This window comes from Eubalaena glacialis, chromosome 8 (assembly GCF_028564815.1).
Source record: "Eubalaena glacialis isolate mEubGla1 chromosome 8, mEubGla1.1.hap2.+ XY, whole genome shotgun sequence".
NCBI classification, from domain to species: domain Eukaryota; kingdom Metazoa; phylum Chordata; class Mammalia; order Artiodactyla; family Balaenidae; genus Eubalaena; species Eubalaena glacialis.
This window is the reverse complement of record NC_083723.1, coordinates 20,714,610-20,741,472: the sequence shown is the minus strand read 5'-3', so window position 1 is coordinate 20,741,472 and position 26,863 is coordinate 20,714,610. Positions and strand designations below refer to the sequence as shown.

Below are 26,863 nucleotides of genomic sequence, written 5' to 3'. Positions count from 1 at the left end.
TAAATAAAGGACCAAAATTCAGAAATAAACCTTAGTAGGACAATTGGTTCTGCTAATAAAAGTGAATTATGATGTAAAATCTCTTTTGTCCTTGCACAAAAATGGAAAGTCATAATGCATGAAATCATCTGAGATTTTCCTCCTCTTTCCTAGCTTTTGTTCAAGACAAAATTTAAAGCATTTCTAATAGAACAAAATCAAGTACCTCAAATTGTATGATGGTGTTCTCATTCACATTCAGGTCACGAGTAGTAATGGAATGCTCACCAACTTCATTTGAAACAAACACCATAGCCGAATCTTCCTCGCTGTTATACAAGACAACAACAAGGAATCCATTTAGGCAAAAGATCATTGTGACCTGTATAGAGCAGGGGTTTTATTTTTACCTTCTCAATTAAGTACTTACGGCGCTCCTTTGGAAGAATATGGGCAATAAAGACCAATGTTACCACCAGGGTAGAAAAACCAATTGTCTTCTCTGGGCCCAAAGTCGAAAGTATCTAGAAGCATCACAGGGTTGTTTAAATTATTTCCATCGATGATGAAGTCATCAACAATCCAGATTTCTTCTTTCTTACCTAAGGCATTTTTGGATAAAGCAAGTTTTTTCAATGGTGAAAATCAGATGGACATTTTTGCTCATTGGAAGAAAGTAAAGGACAGAAGGAACTCAGTAACAACCGGTTAAACAGATGCCTTCTAGACAAAGAAGCACAAACTATGTAACAGTGTGTTTACACTGATTAAAGTGTGAAAAAATTAAGCTTTCAGTGCTATTAAATTGACATTGCATGGAGCAGCTTCACTAATTTCAGAAGGCTGGTAAGAGTCTGCTGCCCTTCCCGTCACAGCAGTGCTATGGACCCTCCACCAGCAAGAGTGGGCTTTGAGTTATGCTTTCACGGTTTAGGGGACTCTGTAAGATACCGGAATCTGTGAGGATGGGTGGTCAGCCTGTGGATTTAGAACTCAGTTATACTAACTAGTCTATTCATGGAGTAACTCAGGACTTTTTAGAGTCAACCCATGACTTAGAATCATGCTTCCTTCAGGCTGAAGGACCATGGCCATTATAACACTGGCTCGATGCACAATTTTATTTAGGTGTTAAAAACTACACAGAAGAAAATATTCTGTGTTATATAATACTTTATTTTCCCCTTAAAGCGTTTCAAAACTTGTATGTTTAGTTGAAGATATGTGGGAACATACAGAAAACTAGGAAAATCACTCCTTAGGCTGTCAGAGAATTTGACTCAGCGACTTCGGCAGGGTGTTTAAGGAAGATATTACTGAGTAGATAAGAAGGGTGAGCTCAGTGCTTTTGTAAAGCATTGCTTGAATTGAACTGGAAACAAGGTGATAAGACCATACCAAGCAGAAACAAGATTCCTCAAGGATGCTTCTTCACTGATGCCTACTTTTAGTAGAATTCTTACAAAATATAAAAAAGGATCTGTAAATAGGAGCTTGTAGAAACAACCTGATGATTTAAATGAAGTCACATGTGCCTCTCCCTCTCTAATCCTATCACTGTTCTAATCCTAGTAGCTTTCTTCCCTTTTCTTATTTTGGAAGCAGTTGGTGAAAACAATGAAGAACAATTGGTGAGCATTCCAAACATAACATGAAGACAACTATCTTCTGGACTGTGAAACTGGTTGCATTTCTTTTTTGGACTTTTCCTCAGCGATTATACAAGATTATTTTTTCTGTTCACAGTAAATTAAAATTCTTTTTTGACTTACTAGTTATAAAGGAAATATTCAGGTTAAATTTTAGAGATGGAAGTACATTTTTCTTATCCATTGCTGTGTTACCTCTGCAAAGAATCTGCTTAATATGATGTCTCTGTGCTTACTTAGGCCATTAAATGCATAATTTGGTAGAGTCTGGTCCTTTATAATCAGTAGTTAGTAGAATTACAGGAAGCAATAAAACATTACAAATTTGTAAAATCGTTTTCTGTAACCACCATTTGAAAATACTGTTAAATTATACATTCATGTTAGCTTATCACTGAGGCAAGTGTATGCGATAAGAATATTTTATCTCAGGCACTATCTGCTTTGTGTCAGTCCCTCTCACTTTGTCACGGCTTTTGCTGTAATGTTGTTCTATCTCACTAATGAAGTGCCATACTCAGAAGAACTATGGGGACTTCCCTCATGGTCCAGTGGTAAAGAATCCGCCTTCCAATGCAGGGGACACGGGTTCGATCCCTGGTCGGGGAACTAGGTTCCCACATGCCGCGGGGCAGCTAAGCCCATGTGCACGACTACCGAGCTCGCGTGCCTCAACTAGAGATCCCATGTGCTGCAAACTACAGAGCCCATGTGCTCTGGAACCCGTGTGCCACAACTAGAGAGAGAAAACCCGCACGCCACAACTAGAGTGCGCCGCAATGAAAGATCCCACGTGCCGCAACTAAGACCCGACACAGCCAAAAAACCCCCAAAAAAACATAAATATTAAAAAAAAAGAACTATGTATTCCTAAATGAATTCAGTAAAAAATGTAGTTACAACTGATGAGTACCTAATGGTAGAGCTGGATTAAATTTTAAAAACCTTAGCTCTGTGACAGGATTTAGCTGTATTTACATCAAGAGAACTTACGAGTCAAGCCCGAAGATAATACATAGTCAAGTATGAAGATAAAGATATATAAAGCTAAATATTCCTTGAGACTCCTCAAAAGCGAAGCATGTAAAAGGTGCTGTGGACAGCGAAGCCACTCAGCTGACAAACCCTTCCTCCACACCTTAGGAGCAAGCATGCTAACGTGCAGCAGTCAGTTTTGATCACAGGAGAACATGTGCATTTTTACCATTGTTATAAGGTTGCCAGAGTCTGAATCTTGTAGCGTTGGTTTGGGCAGTGTATGGCAAGGGAACATTAATGAAAAGTATGTTGGTCATTTGAGGAAAGTAAAATTCATCCATCAGGTGCCAGGTGATTCCCCCATTGGCGGAGAATTGTAATAGAATAGAGTGGGACCTCTCTGGGGTACCTAGAAAGAAGGTAACAGAGGCGTGAACACATCATTATAAAAATGGGGAAATGGTATGATCTTAGACTATTTTTTTTGCATCGATGCATAAGCTGACTTATATTCACATAGACACCTTAGAGTCCAAATGCTTCCGAGGCAACTTAAAGTGATGATGGGTTGGGATTTCTGTATAAATATATCTCAAAACACACACCAAATCTTGCATTTTCACACAATAGTATCTCCCTCTTTTTCTCAGATATGAACACATATCTTTCTGTATTTCATTTAGGAAATATTAGATCAAAATTTTTTGATTCTATAGGCATCACAGTTCTACAAAGGGCCAAACATTTAAATCTCAGAATACACAGAAAATCTACTTGAGAATTTATTATATCCAAATGGTATTATTTGTCAAGAAAATTAGTTAGTTAATATGAAAGGTCAGAATGACAGAGTTGACTTTTGGGGTTCACTGTTCACATCTGTGAAAGAAAATCCCAAGTTTCCATAAGTTAAATTTTTTAAATTTAAATTTCTTACGGCTAGAAAGAAGTGGTGGAAAAAAGACTCAGGGACATGATGATAAATTTAACTACCACAGGACTAGTATGATTACTACATCTGTATGAAATTATTATAAAACAAGTAGTTATCTTACCCTTATATTAAAAGGAATATATATTATAGAACATTTGTGAACACTATGTACTCAAATTTATGTTAGCTCTCCCATATAACAAAATTTATAGGCCTCAAATCTGTTACTTCTCTGTGGGGAAATTTGCTTGAAGGGAAATAGTGAATTCATACTCATAGAAATGACTTACCTTTTGCTATAAATCGAAGTGAAAACTGGACATACATTGTATTGGTACAGTCTAGATCTCTTGAAATGAGCATCCGTAGTCCTTCCTGTAAACAAAAACACATATGTTAGGCAATCTTATTTCATTTGCAAAATTATTTTCCTTTGATTTTATACATCTGACTTACATTAGCTAAATGATACATAATGATCAAGAAGCAATACTAAGTCCAGATTGGAAGGAAAAATTGATCATTTCCCCTTTCAATGGCTTTCATTTCCCTATGCCTAAATAACAATATTTCATTGTCTCAACTCCAAGTCACACTTTGCTGTGACTTATAGAAAGCAGTGCAAGAATGATAGCACTGCATAGCTACAGGCCTTTTAAAAAAACAGCCTCCTTTGATCACAGCATGTTGTGAGAGGAATAACGAGGAAACAGACGGAAAATGTGCCAAGTGCTCCTGCTGGAAGCTGGGAGCTGATAGTTAACTTTTTCAGGGTTCCAAAGAGTCTTAGGAACTTACTCATTTGCGTGCTGTGATGGCCCTTGGAAGCTCTCATTCAGGCTGACACAACACCCTCCAGTTGGTCAAGTTAAATAAGGCATAACTAAGCAAGTCCCCAAGCCCAGCCTGGAACCATTCATGCAGAGAAGCCAAGGAAGGCGGAAAGTGATCATATTGGCTTTAGTAATTTTTTCTGCTAATTAACTATTTCTGGTTGCCTGGGATTGACAGCTCCATAGCTTGTTTTCTCCATGCGTACACAGGGTTGCAGTGACAGCCAGTAAAACAGAACTTCACTATGCAGATGTCCTAGGTACAAACAGGCCTTTCAGTTTCTCAGGTCTGACTCTGAATGAAGTGGCTCTTTGGTGGTGTGGGGCTGTGTGATACTGAGTGGACATTGTCTATCGATTTCTTAATTATCAACTAACAAATACCAAATGGAATCTTAGGTAGAGAAAGCAAATTCTTCCTCTTCTTCTTAACATTTATTACGGAGTACATTCTTCAATAGCTGAAAAATTTTAAATAGGACTAATTTTGTAATAGTAACCATATATTGAGTGCCTACAACATGCTGGGTTCTAAAAGAACCACTTTACTCCTTTAAAAAGCACCTATCGCTCCTAAGGGAAATATATTATTATCTTCCTGTTGCAGATAAGGAAACAAAATCTGAGAGGGACAGGAACTTGCTCAAGATTGCAAAAGTGATGATAGCAGGATTTGAACCTAGATATGTCAGATTCTGAAACTTATCCTCCATGCTTTAAGATACCATTATTTTGTTTATTAAATTATTTTTTGGTTTGGGGAGAGATATCCAGCTAATGTTAAATTTAGAATTTGGGAATTATTTGATATGGTAATGAAAAAGCAACTGCATTTATACCCATCCTTGAACTTCACAAAGCATAGTTTCAGACTTCCTGGATTAAAGGCTGCTGTGTAAAAGCCTTACATTTCCAGTCTTATTTTTCTTTTATCATAATAACTCACTGCCCTGCACAGTCCATGATGCTTGATCATTGCCTGTCCTTCATGTCTTTATGTCCTTACCCTCTCCCTCATACACTTACATACATAAGGCCTTGGATGTTTTTATAGCTTGGCGCCATGCAGAGGTTAAGTTTATGGGGAAAGGTCACTTCTTCATCTTATCAATACAATGAAAAAGCTTTGAGGCGGGTAGTTAATAGATCCAGTTCATAAATATCCCTTGACAACGTCAAGATAAAGGAATATGATTACTCTTCCCCCTTGATTATGGAATGTGAGTATAAAATTGTTCCCATGGGTCAATATAAGTCAGCCATAAAAGAACCCAGTTTATAGTGTATCTTGTAGGAGCAATTTTTTAAAATTTATTTATTTTATTTATTTTTGGCTGCATCGGGTCTTAGCTGCGGCACACAGGATCTTCGTTGAGGCAGGTGGGATCTTTCATTGTGGTGCGCGGGCTTCTCTCTATTTGTGGCGTGCGGGTTTTCTCTTCTCTAGTTGTGGCGTGCAGGTTCCAGGGTGTGTGGGCTCTGTAGTTGTGGTGCGTGGGTTCCAGAGTGCGTGGGCTCTGTAGTTTGTGGCACGTGGATTCTAGTTGAGGTGCGCGAGCTCAGTAGCTGTGGCCCGCGGGCTTAGTTGCCCTGCAGCATGTGGGATCTTAGTTGCCTGACCAGGGATCGAACCTGTGTCTCCTGCATTGTAAGGCAGATTCTTTACCACTGGACCAAGGGAAGTCCCTTGTAGGGGCAATTTTGTTGAAAGTTGGCATGATCTGTAATTATGAAAGTATCTTTCTTTCATATTTTAAATTTTGTTTATAGTTAAGCACTTGATATTGATAATTGCCCAGTGGAACTGTCATGCCCAGCTTCTGCATATATTCTAGTTCATACAGATGTTTCTTTTCTCATCCTCTTCCAGATTCAGTAATCCATTGTGCTAAATGTGAAGCTATTTTAATAGTGGATAGCACTCCTGAATCTATAAACATTAAAAAGAGCCTATCATTTCCTTTTTCACAAAAGAATGCCTTTCTAGGTCAAACTACAACCTACTGAATGGCACACGCTGAGCCCTCTCTGCATCTTGCAGAGTTGATAGATAATATGTCCAACACATATAATGCTTGGCTGCCCTTGCATTTGGATGGCTAAAGGGAACATATAAAAGACTATATGTCTTCCTTGTTTATAGGATCTAGAGACCAGTTTAATTCTACTGCTTAAAATTTTATCAGGTAAAGATATTTGAATCACAGGACTTTATCTTTTTTGGTCTTGTCAACTGCTTCAAATAGATAGCGGTAATGAGAGCTAAAGCCTCAGACAAGGCTTAAAAACACACACACACAAAAACAGTAGTTTCCACCCTGAAATGTCCTGCCTCAATTTTTTTGGCCCCTTATAGCACTCAGGGACTTGTAAATCTCTCTGACCCTTGAAGTGTTTTTTCTATCTCATCTAAAACTTGAGAAGAATTCTGGATTCAAACAAGGATGATAGCCAGCATCTATTAGCTATAATTGAAAAAGTTCCAGGGTGTCTAATTTTCTAAGTGTTAGGTGTTAATTATTAAGGATGTACAGAAACCCATGCAGATTTTTGTTAAAGATTTCATTTGCACACCTAGATTAGCCGATTTCCCCAGCTGAGTGAGACAGGTTGTAGCATGCATTTGCATATGAAGGTGTGCCAGCTCAGCACAGTTTCACACAATTGCTTAACAACCCTCTAACCAACATCTAGGTTGAAATACAAAAAACACACTAATGATGTTTGAGAATGTTATTTAACTTGGCTTAAATGTTTGGTTTTCTTAAAGTCACCAAATGGTTGTATTGGTAGGAGGAAAAGAAAGAAAGTGAAAGGAAAAAGCAAAGACCTTCCGTAAAATCAATTAAAAAATATTCTAAGTTAGATACTTAATTACACATAAAATGCTACATTCTAGAAGTCAAGATTCTAGAAATAGTATATATATAATTTTTACATATATAATTCCAGCAGAGAGTAAAGAAGGTCTGATTACCAAAGCAAAGGAAAAATTTTATGCCTAAGTGATCATAAAAAGTGACTGCAGTGAATATAAGAGGAAACATTTGTTGTTGTTGTTGTTGACATGAGCATATTCATGTTCCTTATGGAACCTTTTTTACTGAAATATAAATTACATAAAGGAAAGTATCAAATCATGATGGAACTATCACAAAGTAACACAGCTATGTAATTTCTATACAACTCAGGAAACAGAACATTACCAGCAGTCCAGATGGCCCCTAATTCTCTCTTCCAATTTATACCTCATTTTCTTCTGCCCAAACCACCACTATCCTGACTTCTAAAACCATGATATGTCCTAGAAGACAATAACTGTATATAAAATAATACATCATCTGAACAGAAATGCATGTGTGTGGAGCAGTGAGTGAAGTAGGTAATTCAGTGGTAGTGAAGAAGAATCTTATCTGACCCCTTTAAAAATGAGCGATGTTCCAGATTTGATGGTTTCACCATTCAGATTCCCCCTCTCTGCACCATATACTTCAGGCCAAAGGTCGGGATGTAAGTTCCCATTGAAATCATCTTTAAGAATCGAGGGCAGAGGAACGACAGGAACACAGTAGGTTCCACCAAAGCCCCGGTCACACCTAAGAAAAAAATGAGTGGAGAAAAGGCATTATTTGTCGTGAGATCAAGAAGCCATCTTTATCTCTGCATTACAAAGAAAGAAACTGCCAGTTTTATTAACTTACACACAGCGTCCAGCATCACAAATCCCTCGTCCTGAGCACATCCAAGGGCACCCCGAGGCCAGCACAACGTTATCAATAGCCCAGGAGTCAGCCCCCGTGGTGTAGTTGGCTTGGATCCATCTGAACCGGGTCCTGGGAGAGCTAAGCAAAAACAAACAAACAAACAAACAAAAGAAAACGACCAAAAAAAAAACAAACCACACTTGGTTTGAATGGCAACCTTCAAGGCACGAAAACATTTATTTTAATTCTTTCCCTTTAAAGTGCCCTCTCTGGGTTCCAGTTCCCTCTTTATTTGAGACACTTTGTTTTCATACCAAGTAAAGGATGTTGTTTACTCCAGACCCACAAACAGGAGAGTAGAAAACATGCTTTAAAAATATTTCGCCATTTCTTCCATACAAGAGCCTCTAAACACATGTGAGATGGGAGAGTTACTTCAAACTATCAATTTATTCTGTGTTTGAACTACATGCAGAACCTTAGTTTTTGCTTTCAGGCTTTTACTACTTTTCAGTACTGGGAACGAGACTGAGGATGATAAACATGAGTATAAGTTGGAATCTTACAAAGGTCTTGCCATAAGGTCTACTGTTCCCTAAATGGTTTCTGAGGTAGTCAATGGAAGCCCCATCCAACTTCTGCCTCTATTTTGGTTCCCGAGGGCCTGGCTCCTTTAAAGGGGAGGACTAGAATGATGTGATGTACTCCCGTGTTTTTTATTATATTTGCAATCTGTTATTTGGAATATACTGACAGAAGACCACTTTATCCAGAAATATGTGCAGCCTTACCAAACAGCAGTCTCTCTCATTTAGGAACAGATTGCACAGTAGAAACGTGTTAGTTATTTGGAAAGCAGAACACAGTTGACTTGAAGCGGAATTTCAACAGTAAAATCTCAAGTGCTATAGTTTCCCCTACACAAGTTCTCCTTCAGTGCAACACAGCTGCCAGCATGGTGGCTCTGAAACAGAAATCTAGTCACATCAACACTCAGCTTAACACCCTTGAAATGCTTCCCCAACACATGCAATGTCAAGGCCAAACTGCTAATAAATACACGGCCCCTTCATCATCTGCCCTCTTCCCTTGCCTCATCTTCCCCTATTGCCTCAAAGTTATACTCTGATAGCATCGAATCCTTGCATTTCCCCATAAACTCATGTTTCTTCTGGCCTCTGGGATTCTATTTCGGTTTACAACAGCACATATGCCCCTCCCCCCCAACGAGCCCTTTTCACTCAGACAAGCTCTACTCACTTATTTAGACTCAGCTCAGACATCAGCTCCTCCAGAAAGCTCCCTCTGATCTCCCCAAACTGAGTTAGGTAGTATCTCCCTGTGTTTCAATAGCATCATTGGGTTTTGCTTCTGTTATCATTTTATAACATAACTGTTTAGATACCTGTTACCCTAAATAATATATTTGGATCCTGGCATCAACTTACTCATTTTGTGTCAGAGATCTAAAACATAACAGATATTCAATAAATGTTTGTTGAATAAAAATAAAGTGAATAAATGAGCTACAAGTTAGCACTCTTTAAAGCTCTGGGGTCCACAGGAAACTATTTTGGGTTATATACTAAAACGCTTTGATTTCCTGTGTTTGTTTGTTTTTTTTCTCTGCCACTTGTTTGTACCTCTCTGAATCCAAATTGAACCAGGAAAATGGAAACCACTGTAAATATTTAACACAGAGGGAATTTAACACAAGGAATTGGATGCACAGTTCATGGCAGAGCATGGGGGCAGTGAGGAAACCAGAGTTTAACAAAGTCAGGAAGCACTACAAGTCCAAAGATGGAGGGACACAAGAGGAGATGGGGTTAGTGCCCAGGGGCCAGTGTCACATGGAAGGACATCTCGGGGGAGCTGGAGCTGCTGAAGTTGGCCAAGATGCACTTGAGATAGAAAGGGAGGGGAAGGAACACCCTGGTTTAACTTTATTTCCACCCTCCAATTTCTTGCCAGTATCTGCTACTCTCTAAATCTATCAGGAAGCCAGCAAACACATGCAGCTGGCAAATGCAGCTTACAGAGGCCAATTTGCCTACAGTTCAGAGCAGAGCCGTGGAAGGGAGATACAGGGATGTGCGGGGAGCAGCCCCAGGATGGTACAATCTCTACCACCCACCATAGTACACATTGGTTCCTAGAAAGATCCCCAAATTATGCAAATGCCTAAACCACAAAAGTGGGAGCCTGCTGTAAGCCCTAATATAACTCCTGAATGTGATGTGAAATACTGTGGAGGGGAAGAAAGATGTAAAAGATATGAGCATCCCAAAAGAACGAACCTTTTACTCTTATTCCGGTACTGAGATTAAAAAAAACCCAAACAACTAAGGATACTCTTCCACATGTGATGATTTCACAAACTGCTTCATGTGGATAAGTATCAGTCTGGTTATTGGGTAGATATTTGTTTTTACAACAGTTTAAAAACTGAATCTGGTGGGCAGCCTTCACGTTGCTGAAGAACAGAAAAGTTCAGCCTTGGAAAACTCTCAGAACTCTTAACCACATTTAAAAATTGTTACCCAAGCACCTTGAACATTTCTTTCCCCCTGGTATACTCCATGCATGATTATCATGAGAGAGTAATAGAATTGCCAAGTGGCATCATAATTATTTTCCAATTAGGTGACAGAAACCTGAAGTTCTGACATGTAGCCAAATGACAATTCTCACATGGTGGAGAGTGGAAGGTAGACAGTGATCCGCTTCCAATTCTGGAATCTCTCGGAGGTGTAAATTGAACTTTCTGTGTAGTGCAGACAGCCAATGGTTGGAGGAACACACTCTGCGGTGACAAGATGCCAGTCCCTGCCATTGTTCAGAGAATACTGGAGCTGTACACCGTGGGAGTCGCTAAAGGGCTTGCTACAGCCCATGCTCATTTCAAACTGCAAGAAAGTCGATGCTGACACATGAAAGTCCCAGGTCTCAGCATAACGAGGTTTTCCTACAAAAAAAGGAAAAGTTTAATGGCAGCACATAATTGTTCTCTTTTCTTATTTGGTGTTTCTGCTCATCATGCTTTCAGTGGCAAACAAAAATCATGTCTTATCTATAGTGTCTCACATGTGCTTTGGCTTTTCATCTCACGTTGACTATTTTTATCTAGTTAGCATAGACTCAGAAATATGGAAGGCTGCTAACTTGAAAAGCTTTACCACCTTGAGACAGGCTAATAGAGAGTCTGAAAATTGTAACTCTGCAAATTATGAAACATGGGAATGTTTTCAGATAGGTACTTTTGCCCCACTTTTAAGAAACCTTAGTCATATTATGCATGCCATGAAAGACAGTTCCTGCAAAAATTGTTATTGGGCTCACCAAGTTACATTAAAGGACAACACACGTCTTTACTTCCAAGAGCCCCCCTCTCAGTACAGGCAGTTATGCACACAGTTTTGCATTAGAGAATCTGCTCTTGGGTTTTAGTTAATTTAATCCTCCAGTTAATTAAATATTCTCCCTTTATCTGGTGAAAATGTATACCTATGTTTTCAGTGAATATCAGAGCAGTATCCATAGAGAGACAGTCAGTATTGACTTGACCTCCTTGGATTCGATACCAGTTGGCTTGCAAATCTAAAGAGCCATCAAATTTGTCTTGAAACCCAGTTTGAGAGCTGTCATTCATTCCTATAAGGACATCATCCAAAGCCCACTGGGCTGAATGCTTCCCTGAAATCAGATGAATAAAGGCAGTTAGAGAAGATTCATTATATAGCAATATGAATATCTTTACGACTGTGGTTTTAAATCAAATTATCTAGAAATTGACAGCAAATTAAGAAACACACAGTACAACGTGGCTTTAACTGGATGATCTAAATGCTACCAGGAAACTTGGGGTGAGCAGTAACTTGCCATGTTGGGGTTGCCACCATCGAAAAGCTGTTGCAGGTGTCTTTGCCTCTAGTGGAAGGTCGATGGAAATGATCTGTGGTTCCAGAAATGACATGAAGTCCAACTCTCGAAGCAAATGCCAGAGTATCCCATTGTCATTTGAATACTGAACAACAAGCCCTGAGTTAAAAGACATAAATCCAGTTACTTAGACAGCTTTCCTAGAGGCAAAAAAGGCAAGGAACAGTATTATTTGAAATGGCAAGACTGCAGGAGAAACTTCAGATTGCATCTCATAGGATGAGGGCACATTCATCTAACTTCCAAGGAATGAATTAGTAGACCTGAAGGCTCATCAATTTCTTGACAGTTTCTAATGCACTGACTCCTAGGAAGTGGGGGGGAAAAATACATAAGCTCTTTTAAAGACCACTCAGCTTTGTATGAGTGATGAGTAGGTTGGTAAGGGGGACATAAAAATCCACTCCAGATTACGTATTTGAATTTTAGGTTCTGTCCTGAACTTTACAAAGTCTCATATCATTATTATATTCTCAGAAAAAATATCTCAATCTCCCAGTACAAAATCAAGAAGTGCTCTTTGCCACCAATGTACCAGATAGGAAGCACAGCCCAATCTGAAATTCTATTAAGCAGAATAGAATTTTTACTGGCACTTCACACTTTGTCAGACCTTGGTCACTGAAGACTGAATAAAGACAAATTATTAAATAGCAAAGCAGAAGAACTCACTCCCATCCGATGGTTCTACCTTTCTTTCTCTACCTTTCTACCTTTCTAGTTCTACCTTTCTTTCTCTGTGTCACCCTTCCCCTTCACTTATCCCTTCTACCCCACCTCCCTCTGCCTGTCACCTGGTGTGATTTAGGGAAATGCACATTAAAGTTTAAGATACTTCGTGTGCTATTACTGCTACCTATCCCAGAAAAATTTTTCTTTTAAAAGAGGACACAGGGAAAGGGTAATGTTGAATGCAAAGGAAAAAATTGCTAATGATGAAATGGTAGGAATCAACAGGATATATATATGATCCTTAGCAATTAATAAAAAAATATATTTTACTTGATGGGGGGGCAGAGAGCTTTCTTGGCATCTATCTAATTGCTATTCTATAACTGTTCCTAAGACTGGCACTGCATATTCATAATTATGACTGGGGATATTGAAGTGCTTTCTGAGTATTCACAGAAATTATGTTCAGTAAAGTTGTATTTGTTATATTAATTTTATTACCTTCTAACCTTTTTGTAATTGTAATAATTCATGGTTCTTACAATAAGTTTTTAGTTTCCTCATTATTGACTAACCAGAACATCTCAATCCCTCTGTCATGTTGCATAGCAAAGAGTTTACTAAAATTAAGTTTCAAGAAATAATATGATAAAATATAGAACTAAAAGAAAGCCTTTTAAGGTGAATTGATATTACATGGAATTATTGTCACCACATCTGACAAGGGGTGATGCCAGAAATAATAATGACTAACATGCAAAAAAATTGGAAATCTCAGGAGAATTAATCCTACCATATTTAAAATAGAAGAAATCATCGTGTTTGATGAGAGGATAAAAACAGCTCAAAGAATAGGAACTCTCTGGGGAGGCAGTATGCTGTGTATGTGTGTAGACATGCGCAGTTGGAGCTTCAGTGGGTGGAGGTGAGACCCATGTGTTGGAGAAGGGAGAGAACCACACCAAAGTTCAGGAAGAAGACTGAAGCTAGGCTCTTTCTCATTTTTATTCTAGTCAAGGTGAGGAGCATCTGAGAAAACTCCAGTCTCCAACCCTCGATGTTTTCTCAAAATATAGTTTTTCTTGTGGATATTAATTTGTTTGATATGGTTTATATTTAATAACATAGGAGAGAGAGAGAGAGAGGGAGAGAAAATGAATAATTTAGATAGTTAGCTCGGTGACCTATTCAGAAAGCAGATACAGTACCAGAAATGAAGCATCACAAGACTAAAATCTCACTGGTGGTCCTTTAGCACCTTCTACTCAAAGTACGGTCCAAGGACCAGTGTCTGCATCACCTGGGAACAGGCTCTACCTGTGGTGTTTTTACATGTCCACAAATCCTTTGACACTCCTCCCATCAAAAAGTGAAGCTTAATTCTCCTCTTTTTGAGTGTGGCTGGACTCAGTAACTTGCTTCTAATAGAATATCGTAGAAGCGACAATGTGTGACTTCTGAGAGTAGGCCATAAAAGGCGCTTGCACTTTCTTCCCTGCTCTCTCATGGTTGTCTTGCTCTGAAGAAAGTCAGCTGACAGGTAGTAAGGACACTCAAGCAGCCTATGGCTAGGTCCACTGAAAGAAACTGAGGCCTCTTGCCAATAGCCATGTAAGTGAGCATCTTGGAAAGAGATCCTCCAGCCCTGGTTGAGTCTTCAGATGACTGCACCGTCTTGGCTTTTATCTTGTATGCAGCCTCATGAGAGCTCTGGAGCCAGATGCACCCAGCAAAGCTGCTCTTGAATTCCTGACTCACAGAAACTAGAAGATAACAGATGTTGCTTTAGGCCACTCAGTTTTGGAATAATTTGTTATGCAGCATACCACCCAAGTCCTACTGAATCAGAATCTGCATTTGAAAGCCTCCTAAAGGATTCAGATGTACACAAGAATATGAGAAACACAGCTCAAGAGGTCCATACTCCATTTGGTTTCTGCTTGCTGCCTTTCCCCTCATTAACTCTTTCAGGAGTGTCACTTATACCTTCAGGCAGCCACAAGATCTACAGAGATGAGGGCCCCAATTCTGCAGGACAACGAAGTGCCTTGCAGATAAGTATGAAAGAATGGAGAAATGCAAGACAGGGAAATAGCAATATCCATATTTTATATCAATCGCTGAGCCTCTTTAGCTGTGTCATCTAAACAGTGTCCATCTGAATAAACCAAGCCATTTTAGCTCATCTACTGAGCGTTTAAGGAACATAAAACATTTCCCTTTTTAAATTACAATTCCATCTACAATCTTCCCAGTCTTATTGAAAATAGCCTAATTTTGATTTTAATTCCAAATATGTAAATTGAGGCTTCAGCTTGAGTATGTAAAAAATTGTTCATCACTTTCATCACTAGAAGAGATTTGTTCAAGGATTTAGGCAGATTTACATTTTAACAACCAGTTTTCAATAAAAGACTGAGAAATGCCTGTGGGATGTAAATTACACAGGCAGCAGTGAGTTCAAGAAAATGGCTCAGAGTCCTTGAGAAAAAGTTGTGTTCTTAAAGGAATCCTAAGGGAATAAGCCCAACAGGGCAGACAAGAGCATTTGTAATCAGAGGTTAAGTATAGAGCAGCGCTTCAGGTCAGTAAGTGGATGCTTCCCACTGTACTCTGGCCAGAGTTGGTCTTTTTTTCTCATATACAAATAGGGGTACGGATTGGTAATTTTCAGAAGAGTCATGCACATATGCACGTGCACACAGGTGCTACGCTGTGCCAACCACAAACTATTTTTAAATAATAATCTTATTACAAGGGTTAAGGACAACATTAAAGTGCTCTACCTCTCCAATCAGTAAGCAATGTCTTGGGACAGGACCCCATCTACCTTTGCATCCGTCAAAGCTCCTGTCTCTGTGTGGGCGGAGAATGTGCTCTAGAAATACTCTTTTGCTTTGAACTACATATTGTTTCTGCAGGGTGATCCTGTAAAAACTTAAATCAGGTTACGTCGCTACCTGACCTAAAAGCCTTCAATTGGTTTCCCCGACAGTGGATTCCGACCCCACCTCCCTACTACGGCCAGCAAGGTCCTGCATGACTGGGCTCCTGCCCCTCGCCCCCAAGCACTCCTCGACCTTCACGTGCCCCAGGCCACCTGGCTTTCTTTCTGTTCCTCCAATACCACAACTCTTTTCCACCTCGAGGCCTTTGCTGTTTCTTCTGACTGGAAAACTTCCCCTGAGCTCCTCCTGTGCTGGCTCCTTTTCACCCTTTAGATTTCAATTTAAATGTCACTTCCTCAGTGAGGCCCCCCCCAGACCATTCTATCGAAATCTGCATCTCCCCCTGCATAAGTTTACTTTCCATCTCATCAGCTTATTTATTTCTGCCTAGCCCATCAATCTAACATCTTGCTTATTTCTTTTCTTTACTGTTGATTTTCTGACTCCTCTTACTAGAATGTAAGTTCCCTTAAGGGCAGGGCTTCTGTCTGCTATGCTCATTATTGCCCCACTAGTTCTTCCCATTCTGGCATGTGGTAGTCTGCATTTCTTGTCCCCTTTACCACACACTCTCTTTCCTTCTGCCACATGGCTGGCAACATCCAGAAGCTACCCAGCAGCTGTTTCATTATCCTGGGTGCTGGAATGAGGATCTCAGATGACCCATGAGGAAAATGCAGCACAAAGGACAAATCTTTTTTGTTTTAACCCACAGAGATTTAGAGGGTTGTTTGTTATTGCAGCATAACCTAGCTCATCATGACTGATGCATCCGTCTTTCAGTGACACTATATCGGTGCCACCTAGAACAGTGTCTAGCTTACAGCAGATTCTTAATAAATGTTTGTCAAGAGATTAGGAAATGCAAAATAGTCTATATAAGTTTCTAGACCGCTGCTTCAGTAAACAGATAATCTGGATAATTACTAGACTAAAAGTACTGAGATACTTAGAAAAAGTCATGGAAGCTTTCAGTTAGTGATGATATGGCCAAGGACGTTTAGAATTGATGAACAGAGCTATTGGTAGCTCTATTGACTAACAGGTACTATAGTGTTTAAGCCAATATGTTTTACATAGTCATGCCTGAGAGAATAACAAACTTAGAAGCTGCAAAATTCTTCACATGCTATTCACGAGATCAATGTTTGGAGGAAGACCCATCTGAGAAGTTCATGGATTTTGTACCAGGAACCAACTCATATGCGGGGTCCCTTAAGGAATCCCATCATATCTGTAGAGCAACTGAAGGCCACCTATGTATGTTTCAAGCCTTATGAATTTCTTTCAGCACTGAATCACGGAGGCAGAAGATGGTATGGATGCCTAGAGAGAGTAGAATTCTGGGCAACGAGAGAGGCAGTGTGCATGGTGGTTAAGGCATAGGCTCTAGAGCCAGCATGAGTGGTTTGACTCCCTGCTCATCTACTTACTGACTGAAGGATCTTGGGTAAGTTACTTGACCTCTCTGTGCCTCAGCTTCTACATGTGTAAAATAGGACAAATAATAGTACCTATGGCAAAAGGGTATGGTGAGGATTAAATGCATTAACAGATAAAACACTTGGTACAGTGCCTTGCATATAGTAGGTACTCAGTAAAAGTTCATGTTTATTATTACAAGAACTGCTCCTTCCACCAAAGGATTCTAGTACCCCCAGGATGCTTACGGGCGGGAAGCAGAGTATGATCTGCATTCAGTAATACCCTATGCAAACAAGTTCCTAGACCTACACCGTGCTGAATGTAAAAGTCTCTGCAATTTTGTTTCCTCCTGTGTAAAGTTATAAAGGAACAGGTTTCCCTGTTTACAGGCTTAAGGATCTGGATGAGGAATCTTAGAGACCAAGGCTCTATGTAGTTACCCCACTCATTGATGGAGAAGAGAAGAGAAGGAATGATTTAAGGTAGTGTATCAGTTTACAAAATCCCGGCCAAACTTTGGGAGGAGAAAGAACTAATTTGCTAGTAGTAACTGTAATTTCTACGGAAATATAGCAGCTTACCTTCATTTCTAGCTCTTGGTTTGATGCAGGTAATCCCTGAAGTTTTGCTTCCAATTTGTACATAAAACTGAACGAGTCTGGGGGAAAAAATCCCAAAACACTTCAGTTTACTTACAAATAGATGAGCTCAGAAGAGATTTAGCCCTTTGTATTTTGACACATTAAAAAGTAAAACTCCTATAATTCTTAGGTACTACTTTTAAATTCGAAGGGCATATGACAAACAGAAACTACAAAGATTATATAGTAAGTTAATTCTGTAACCATTTGAAAAAGTTAATTAATATGACCATTAATTTTATTTTGGAATAATTACTGAAACAAAAGGAAACAGTTTAATTCCACTTCATTGTGACAGCCTGATATGATTTAATGAAATCACTGAAATGGGAATTCCTTTAAATTGAGATGATACTATCCTTGGAAACTCAGGAGGAAAAATCTAACATTAAAAAGTTGAATGCTGGGACCTCCCTGGTGGCGCAGTGGTTAAGAATCTGCCTGCCAATGCAGGGGACACGGGTTCAGTCCCTGGTCCAGGAAGATCCCACATGCTGCGGAGCAACTAAGCCCGTGCGCCACAACTACTGAGCCTGTGCTCTACAGCCCGCGAGCGACAAGTACTGAGCCTGCACGCCACAACTACTGAAGCCCACACACCCTAGAGCCCGGGCGCCGCAAATACTGAGCCCACGCGCCGCAACTACTGAAGCCCACGTGCTCTAGGGCCCACGTGCCACAACTACTGAGCCTGCGTGCTGCTACTACTGAAGCCCGTGTGCATAGAGCCCGTGTTCCGCAACAAGAGAAGCCACCACAGTGAGAAGCCCGCGCACCGCAACGAAGAGTAGCCCCCGCTCGCCACAACTAGAGAAAGCCCGCATGCAGCAACGAAGACCCAATGTAGCCAACAACAACAACAAAAAAAATTGTTAAAAAAAAAAAAAAGTTGAATGCTGTATTCGTTTAGGGCCAGATAGTTACCTGTATTACTGATTTAGACTCAGATGGTTTAATTTTTCACAACTGACACTCACTCAGTGTGATGTAAACCATGCCTCAGTCCACAGTAAACCAACCTACATGGCAGGCACACCTCTGTGAGAAGGACTCAGAAGGAAGGGGAAGGAGATTGAAGGCAGAAAAACTATGACACAGAACCCCAGATTTTAGTGAGAAGAAGGTCTAAAAGTTTCAAACATTTCTTTAGTTTCCCTTCTTTCAATTCTAAAATAGTTTGATTAAAAATAAAAACGCACAGTTTTATTTTAGGTGTGCTACTATTTCATTTGCCCTTAAAACTAAGCAGTTATTTACTTTACCAGTAGGTGTCAGTGTAGGTATTTTAAATTTCTGGAACAGTTTTCAATAAGTGAATACAAATAAACTTAGATAAACAGGGGTCATGACATTTTTGGACACAGAATTTAAAGTTGAAAAAAATTCTTTGTTTCTCCTGGCATATATTAAAATTAATACCAAATAGTCTTCATAATAACACAGAACTTTAGAAAACCAAGCTGACATATATTAGACACACAGGCCTTGGTGATGACTGTACACTGATTAATGAATTGGAGTATACGTTTTGTAGAAACTGTCTATTTTATTATAAAGTTATGCTTTATTTTTATATATCAGAATCTATATAGAGAAACATTACTATGTAAACCCTCAATAACAGAACAGAGTGTTGTAGGTTAGAACACATGGCACGGTAAGTACTATGTTCATGGAGAAGTATACCAATTAACTATTCACCTGATATTCCTGGTGTCCAGAGGGATGGTCCTTGCTTCCCTTTTTCCGGGGCCACTGAAGTACAGAGACTTGCCATCATTAAGTGTTCCACAGCCTGTTCCAATCTGGCCTCCGGTTATCTTGTACCACAACGGGCTGAGCTTCCCCTCAAACCTATCGAACATCTCACTGTGGTTAGGGACAACAGACACACAGGTTCCTTGTGTGGCTTCCGAGAAAAGAAATACACAGGAGAGAGGTTTTGTTAAAATCATGAGACACTGGAAGGTACATTCAGTGCATGGGCAAAAGAAGCATTGCCACAGGTGTTAGGGGAAAGAAACCACATCAAAATTTGAATCTCCCAATCGTCTGCCTGAAATACAGCCATCACTTCTAACATCAAAAACACTATTCTGCTCCTATAATTTTAAATTTTTAAACAGAGAGACATCAGGAACCACACATTTCCATGATTCTTGTTACTCAGAGGATTTGTGTAAACTGAGAAATAGATTTTGTCCACAACAAAACTGGTTCATTTGTTCTTTGTATTAGTGGATCAATAAGGGGAGTTAATCCCAGATTTAAAAGAAACACCCTGAAACCACGAGTGACAGCACTCTCTACAGAAGGCCTGCAACAACATATGTTTGTCTTTGGTCACGCACCAGATGAAGGGCAGAGCACTGAAAAGCTGGGAAGGATCCTTTGAAGTTCCCTCCAGGAAAAATTCTATAAAAAGATTTCGGAGCTTATAATATTTTCTCCAATTTTACTCTTTAATCTCAGCTTCCTTTTTATTTTTGCTTGTAGCAACATCCAAGGGTGACTGTGGTCAGAAAATACTTCTCTTGTAAAGTTCTCTTTTGGCAGTCTTGTATTTATCATTTCATAAGTTGATTTTTACTTTAAATGTATACAATTACATTTTGTATAAAAGCAATGTAAAGAGCACAGGCAGCCAAGTGCTCAAGAGCTCGGCTGCCAGGGTTTGAAGCCTAGCTCCAGCAACTCCTAGCTTTGTGACCTTGGGAGAGTTACTATACCTCTCTGTGGCTCAGTTTCCTCAAGTGTAAACAGGGACAATAACAGTACTACACTATAGGGTTATTTATTGCTAGAATTAAATGAGGTGAAATAAAAACACCTACTATAGCGCCTGGCATGAAGTACGGACTCAAGCGATGTTAATTATTTTTACTATTACTAATAAATAAATACACTTATGGAATGAAATTTGTGTTGTCATGCGTTTCCTTCTTAGGCAGTTTAAAACTACAAAATATCTCAGCACCTCATTTGCCTGGGTTACAAATTCCTACAATTAGGACTTAAAGAAGAACAAACTCAGAATCTATTTCCTTGGAAGAAGTAACATGAAATATAGTAACTAGAGACGAATATTTTACAAGCAAATCATCAGACATGTCTGCAGCCTTACCAGTGTACCCCAGGTCACAGAAACACACCCCTGAAACGCAGTCCCCATGGCCACTGCAGTAACTGGGACAAGGCTCTGATATGTACACGCCATCCAAACCAAAGGGAGGCACATTCTTCTGTGAGCTGCTCTCTTGGATCCATCGGAATCTGGTCTTACTGTTGGGAAAAACAGCACAGGTGTTTCTTGTACCAGTATCTCACACCAAAGCACCGAAATACAGAACGTTTCAGAAAAACTCAAGAGAGATTTAATATTTATTTGGAAGTCACATTCACTTGATTGGTCACTTAACCTTCATAAGGTGTCTCTCTCAGATCTTTCTCAAAACTTCCTGATTTTTTCTTCAGCATAAATGTTTCAATATCAGGAGGATCAGATAGAGAAGATTCTGATGGCCAGAAACATATTATAGGTTTTTGCTTGTACATTTTAAGAGGCTATTTGGGAATCTTTGAAACCATCAAACAGAATGTTCTTTGTTAGGACAAATAAGGGGACTCTGGCTATTTGCCATTCTCATGATTCTGGGAGGACTGACAGCTCTATTCCCACCTGTTGCCTTCCTTGCCCTCTTCTTCTTATCTTCAAATCTCCAAGATGCTCATTCTATAAACTCTTAGCAACCAGCTGGGCTGCCAATGAACACTGGTAACTGCCAACAAACAAAAGAGGGACCTGGTCCCAGTGCTTCAAAACCCTGGAACACCAGTGGCCTGGGCTACTGCCCAGTCCTATTTTCCCCACAACAGTTGTGAGGTTGCCAAACTAAAACTTGTCCCAGTTGCTTTCTAATCTTTCCAATCCCTTCAACACATCTCTTTTCTTTTCAAATATATGGAAATCCACACACATCTATAATTTACCAAGAAAACACCTCTTCCTTCTCAGTTCTACTAACATTAAAGAGGGAAGATGGATTAGGTTATCTGGATACCAGTTAATTTTGCTGCCAATATTTATAGACTTTTGAGTGAATTCAGTCTCTTAGTAAACAAGAATAAAGAATCTTAAAGATTAATGAAGATTGTCAAAGATAACTGTAGACAAAGGTTCCTTTTCCCCTCTATTATTGTGAAAATAATACAGCAGTATCAGAATGCATTTCTTTCTGGCTCTTCAAATAGCTTTCGTAATTTGGCAACACTGAATCATAATCCTGGCTTCTTTTCATTATTTTAAGTTACCTACTTTTAGCAAATTTGCAAATGTAACCAACGATGTTGTTTAACTAGGTTTAAAAGTTTTCAGAGATTAATTTCTATTAATGCAAGTCTTAACACATTCTTCATTGTGTCAAGAGGAAGGTGAACACATCTTTTATTTACTTTGGAAATAATTCAAAATATATTGGTCTTATTTTTTAAGGCAAAAGACAATTGAATTGAAGATTAGAAAAACAGAGCAAAACCAAAAAACAGAAAGGAAAAGAAAAAAGTCATGGACTTTGGGAAAATTCCTCCCAATAAAGTTGTAATATTATTTAGCCTGTGAAGATATTTTTCCTTTCAAAGGAAGTAAATGGAATTGATGAACAGCATCTTTTGCCAATTGCTCGTAAGAAAATGGTAAGCCCTCTATGCCCCTTCCAAAAGATAAGCTGCATATCTATGATAAAAGAGGAAAACATACCAATTCCCTGAAAGAAGTCTTCTTTAATTAGAAGTCATACTTGCCTTTTCTTTTATGTTTCTATAACATCAATAGAACCCAGAGAAACATGGATCTATGATTTCCACCACATGGAAAGTGAAAAAAGAGGTAAGAATAATTTCTTTTCTTCACCTAGGCTCTCTCACCTGGGCAAGATGAGGGCATCTCTCTATCAACTGTTCTGTTTCATGGAAGAAGCAAGTTCAGACTGAGCCCCGGAAGCATCAGAAAGTTGAAGAATCCCAACTGTAGGTAGAATTCTAGAAGCTTTGTTAATTCGATAGGGAGTGAAGGGTAAGTAAAGCCCTTTGACCCATCTCTGATTCTTGGGGTCCTGTAGTTTCCATTATAAAAATAAAATAATCAAGGTCTGGTCTGGCCAGAGAGATGAGGCACCCTTGTTTGTAGATTCTAAGGCTGCTATAGACCCAAGAAACAGAGTAGGCTGTTAGATACTTGAGAAGGCAAAAGACTTCAGGAGCTCAGTATTAAGGCATCCATATTTAAATAAATTAAAAAAAAAAAAAGCAAAATGACTAATCATTTGATTAATAGGGTGTCCAGGACATGGTGGGTTATAGCTGAGAGTCCTAGCTGGAAGCCCATATTTCAGAGTGAAAGGGCAAGAGATGGCACCTCTTTTCCTTCTTTTAATCTTTGTTAGTTGGCTTTTAGTTGGAAGGTACAAATCAAAGCAACAAAGATTTCACTGATCATGACATAAGCAAGCTTCGTTTTATCTCCATTTCTCCAAGTTATGACTGGTTCCTGATGCCTACTGCTTTTCTGTTCTCTTAGGAGCACAACCTTGGAAATGAGCACAAGTAATTTAGCAACCTCAGGGCTGCGTGAAGAAGAGGAAGAACTAGTACGGAATTTACAGAAAAACATAATCATAGACCATCGGAAGAAGGGAGGAAATAAGTAGGCCAAAGTTAGCTAATAGCATGTCTAGATTCCACATAGTTAATCCCCCCCCCCTTTTTTTTTTAAATAGAGGAGATGTAGCTTTAAAATGATTAATATTATTAATGTGTGTGTGCACATGCGTACATGTGCTATTCATATATTTTCAAGGAGACACAGCAGAATGCAGAACAATGATTTCTTGCTGAGCAGCACTGAATTTATTTTGGAAAACATATTTTAGAAAGAGAGGTGTCTTCAATTAGCTAATCACCTGTTGCTGGTCTTTATTGTTCATTCAACCAGCATTTACAAGTGCCTATAACATGCTAGGGCTGGGCACACGATGGGGCGGTGCCAGGGCTGGGCACACGATGGGGAGCAGAATTCCTGCATGGTCCCTACCTTCACGATGCCCACAGTCGAATGAGAAGACACATTTAATCAAACCCCTGCACAAAGAAATGTAAACATGCAACTCTGATAACTATCACCATTAAGAAGGACATAGAGCCAGGAGAGCATGTAGTCTTAGAGGTCTTTGACCTGACAGTCAGGAAGCTCTGGGAAGGTGTTATAGGACGTGATGATTGAGGAAAAGACAGAATTTAATCTTATGTAATTTAACTAGAAATAAACCACACTGCAATTCGACTATTCAAATCGTTGAACAAAACTTCCCCTTTGTCCTGCATGTTCTAGATAAGGAACAAGTAAAAGGTAAGACTCTCTCTCTGTTTGTTCTCTTCCCCAACTGCCACCTTTGTTCAAAGGATGCCTGAGTGACCAGGAGAACCAGTTTCCCCTCCCCCTTGCACCACCACACTTCAGAGGGGTGTTGCATCTGCCTCTCAAACCAGGAAGGTGCACGTGCACCTGCTTGCCCTGTGATAGGTGGTGGTGCAGGAGACATTCTGCAGCATAGTAAGCAACGGTGTTTCTAGCCCTTTCCAGAGACATCGACTTCTTGCATTCTGCACAGGGAGCCTAGAGCAGGCTGAGGGGCATGCTGTGTGGTTGGGGAGACAGTCAGGAGGGATGTACCAGCACATATTTACCACCACCAGTGTCTCTCCTCTGTAGGCAAGAACCAAGAGACGTAACATGAGCACAAACTGCTCCTTTGAGAAACTCAGCTTCGAAGTACTCGTCAAAGAGCAACGTTCTAGTAACTATTACAAGCATGTTGCCTTGTGGCAAAATAGCTCCAAAGTTTAACAATTTTCACACTTAGAATTCTCAGCTTTCCAGCACTGCATTTGGAGATTTCTGAGTTTAACATATTGCGGAAGAAACAACAACAGCTCATTTACTTGGGCTGAAGTAGAAACATGTTTACTATTCTGTAGCAGAGAGCTCTCCATCACAAATGCCATCCACCAGCAAGCTGGACGGTATTCAAAGGAACCACAAAGCCAGATCCTAATGAACAAGATTTCTTCTTCCAAAAGCTGAGGTCCAAGAAAATATTGATAAATTGGGAGCCTCAACATTTTGGCTCACTTTGTGATGTTAAGGACTACCTTTTCTTATTTCTCAGATGTGGTTTTACCAACTGGGTGTTTCCACTCAGCGTCAAACAAACTGCAGTTTCAGATTCAACTTTGTATTATCTGGCTTTGGGGTATTGCACCAGAGGTGTGTTCCTTGGCTTCTGATTCTATTGGCTTCTTTCACAGTGATGTCTTCCAGGATCCTGGTATCCTAGTCATTGCAGCAAAGATGCAGCCCCTGATGCACTCCAGCTTCATGGCATGCTGCACTTGTCTATTTGGAAGAGATGTGGTTGGGCCACAGTTTCAGAAAAGCATAGGGAAGAGGAAGGCAGTGGTGGAGGAGAGAATTACAAGGGCTGCACTGTTACATGCCTAGCTTGAAATGGGCAGAAAGCAGGATGAAAGGGCTATTTAGCTGCAAACACAGATATGTTCTTATGGACAGATGTCTCAGAGGATGAAGCCTAGAGGGTAGAACCAACAGCTGAGAAGAACAACAGATTAGGGAACCACTCGTAGGGAGCAGAATTGTCTCAATCAAGAAAACTTTCTTATCCTGGACATTGCTCGTGGAGAGGGGAACCCTAGTAACAACAATCTTGCTAGCTTTCAGAATTCCTATGAGCCAGTGGTTGCTATGTGCTTCCCATTCTTTTCTTTTTTTTTGAGTTGGGGTGTCTATTGTGTTTATCTTGTCGTTGTCTCACTGTTGTATGTTGGGTATGGGTGGGGTGGATAACTTGTTTTTTTAGGTCATAGGTCGTAGGTCTATGGGTCAAGAGGAGCCATATCCAGGGAACTCTGACTTGATAGAAATCATGAAATGAGTGACTTAGTACCTGATGCTGTGATGAGATGAGCGTTTGGGGGTTTTGGGAGGAGAGTGAGTACATCTGCCTGGGGGAGACATGTGAGTCATTAGGGCTAGGGCAAACTACGGTAGGTCGTTACAACAATGTCCCCCAATGGATCATACTAAATCTTCTTCTACAAGACTTCCCTGCACTTCCTATCAAAAAGGGGAGTCTGTTTTCTCGCCCTCTGAATCTGGACTGGCCTTGTGACTTGCTTTGACCACTAGGATGTGGCAAAGAAGACAGGGTCCTGGCAGCTTCTACTTTTGTTCTCTTGGAATTCTGGAACCACCTAATTGTGGAAACTGTTATGAATACTGGGATGAAGACCAGTATAGAGAGAAAAGTCCTACTAATCCCAGACACTAATCAACCTACCAATTGAATGCAGCTACATTATAAAGCTTAGGAGAGACCAGCAGAAGAAATACCCAGCCAATTCCATAAAACCATGAGAAATAATAAACCACTGTTGTCTTAAGCCACTAAGTTTTGGAGAGGGATGTTGCATAGCAATAGGTAACTGTACAAATATTATCCTAGGCTCTACTGAGGAATATGAAAAAGGAATAAAGATGATTTTTAAAAAGTAATGCATCTATGCATTCCTGATCTTTTTGCCTTCCACTGGTTAAGAGATGACATGGTCTGGAATAGCTGCCTTGGATCCAGAGATAGAAGTTGTGTGTTCAGAATGGCAGAGACACCCTGTAAACTCTGAAGTCCTCACCTGTGGACTATTATGCAAAAAAGAATGGATTTCTAACTTGTTTAAGTCTTGTTAAGCATTTGTATTTGTTTCTCTGTTATAGTAGCTGGGCCTGTATCCTAACTAAAGCAGAATGCAAGTCAAATTATTAAATTTCACTAAAGAAGGTCAACTCATCAACTCTGCCACATACACATCAAATCATCTGAGTCCCTCTTTGATACATAACAAAGTACACTGGCATGTAAAGACAAAAAAATTACTTATAAGTTGACTTGGATCCACTGACTGATAAATCTTTTCTTGGAACAGTTGGCATTTAAACATTATGTTCCAAAGTTTAGTAGATTACCACACAAACTTATACATCCTGACCATACAAGTTTCTTACCCATTTGGGAAGTCTGTGTACCAAA

The 26,863-nt window shown here is 39.7% G+C and overlaps 1 protein-coding gene across 1 annotated transcript in view; it reads right to left on the bottom strand.

Annotated features, from left to right (window-relative positions):
- Positions 1-26,863, bottom strand: part of RELN (reelin) — a 535,801-nt gene that overhangs the window by 74,528 nt on the left and 434,410 nt on the right. The window contains exons 29-40 of the mRNA XM_061197622.1: positions 20,830-20,987; positions 19,407-19,614; positions 17,646-17,722; positions 11,960-12,118; positions 11,585-11,773; positions 10,772-11,045; positions 8,075-8,215; positions 7,792-7,969; positions 3,831-3,915; positions 2,833-3,015; positions 410-581; positions 206-308 (exon numbers count right to left, since the gene is read on the bottom strand). Coding sequence (XP_061053605.1) covers positions 206-308; positions 410-581; positions 2,833-3,015; positions 3,831-3,915; positions 7,792-7,969; positions 8,075-8,215; positions 10,772-11,045; positions 11,585-11,773; positions 11,960-12,118; positions 17,646-17,722; positions 19,407-19,614; positions 20,830-20,987 — 1,927 coding nt within the window. The remainder of the gene's footprint in view (positions 1-205; positions 309-409; positions 582-2,832; positions 3,016-3,830; positions 3,916-7,791; positions 7,970-8,074; positions 8,216-10,771; positions 11,046-11,584; positions 11,774-11,959; positions 12,119-17,645; positions 17,723-19,406; positions 19,615-20,829; positions 20,988-26,863) is intronic.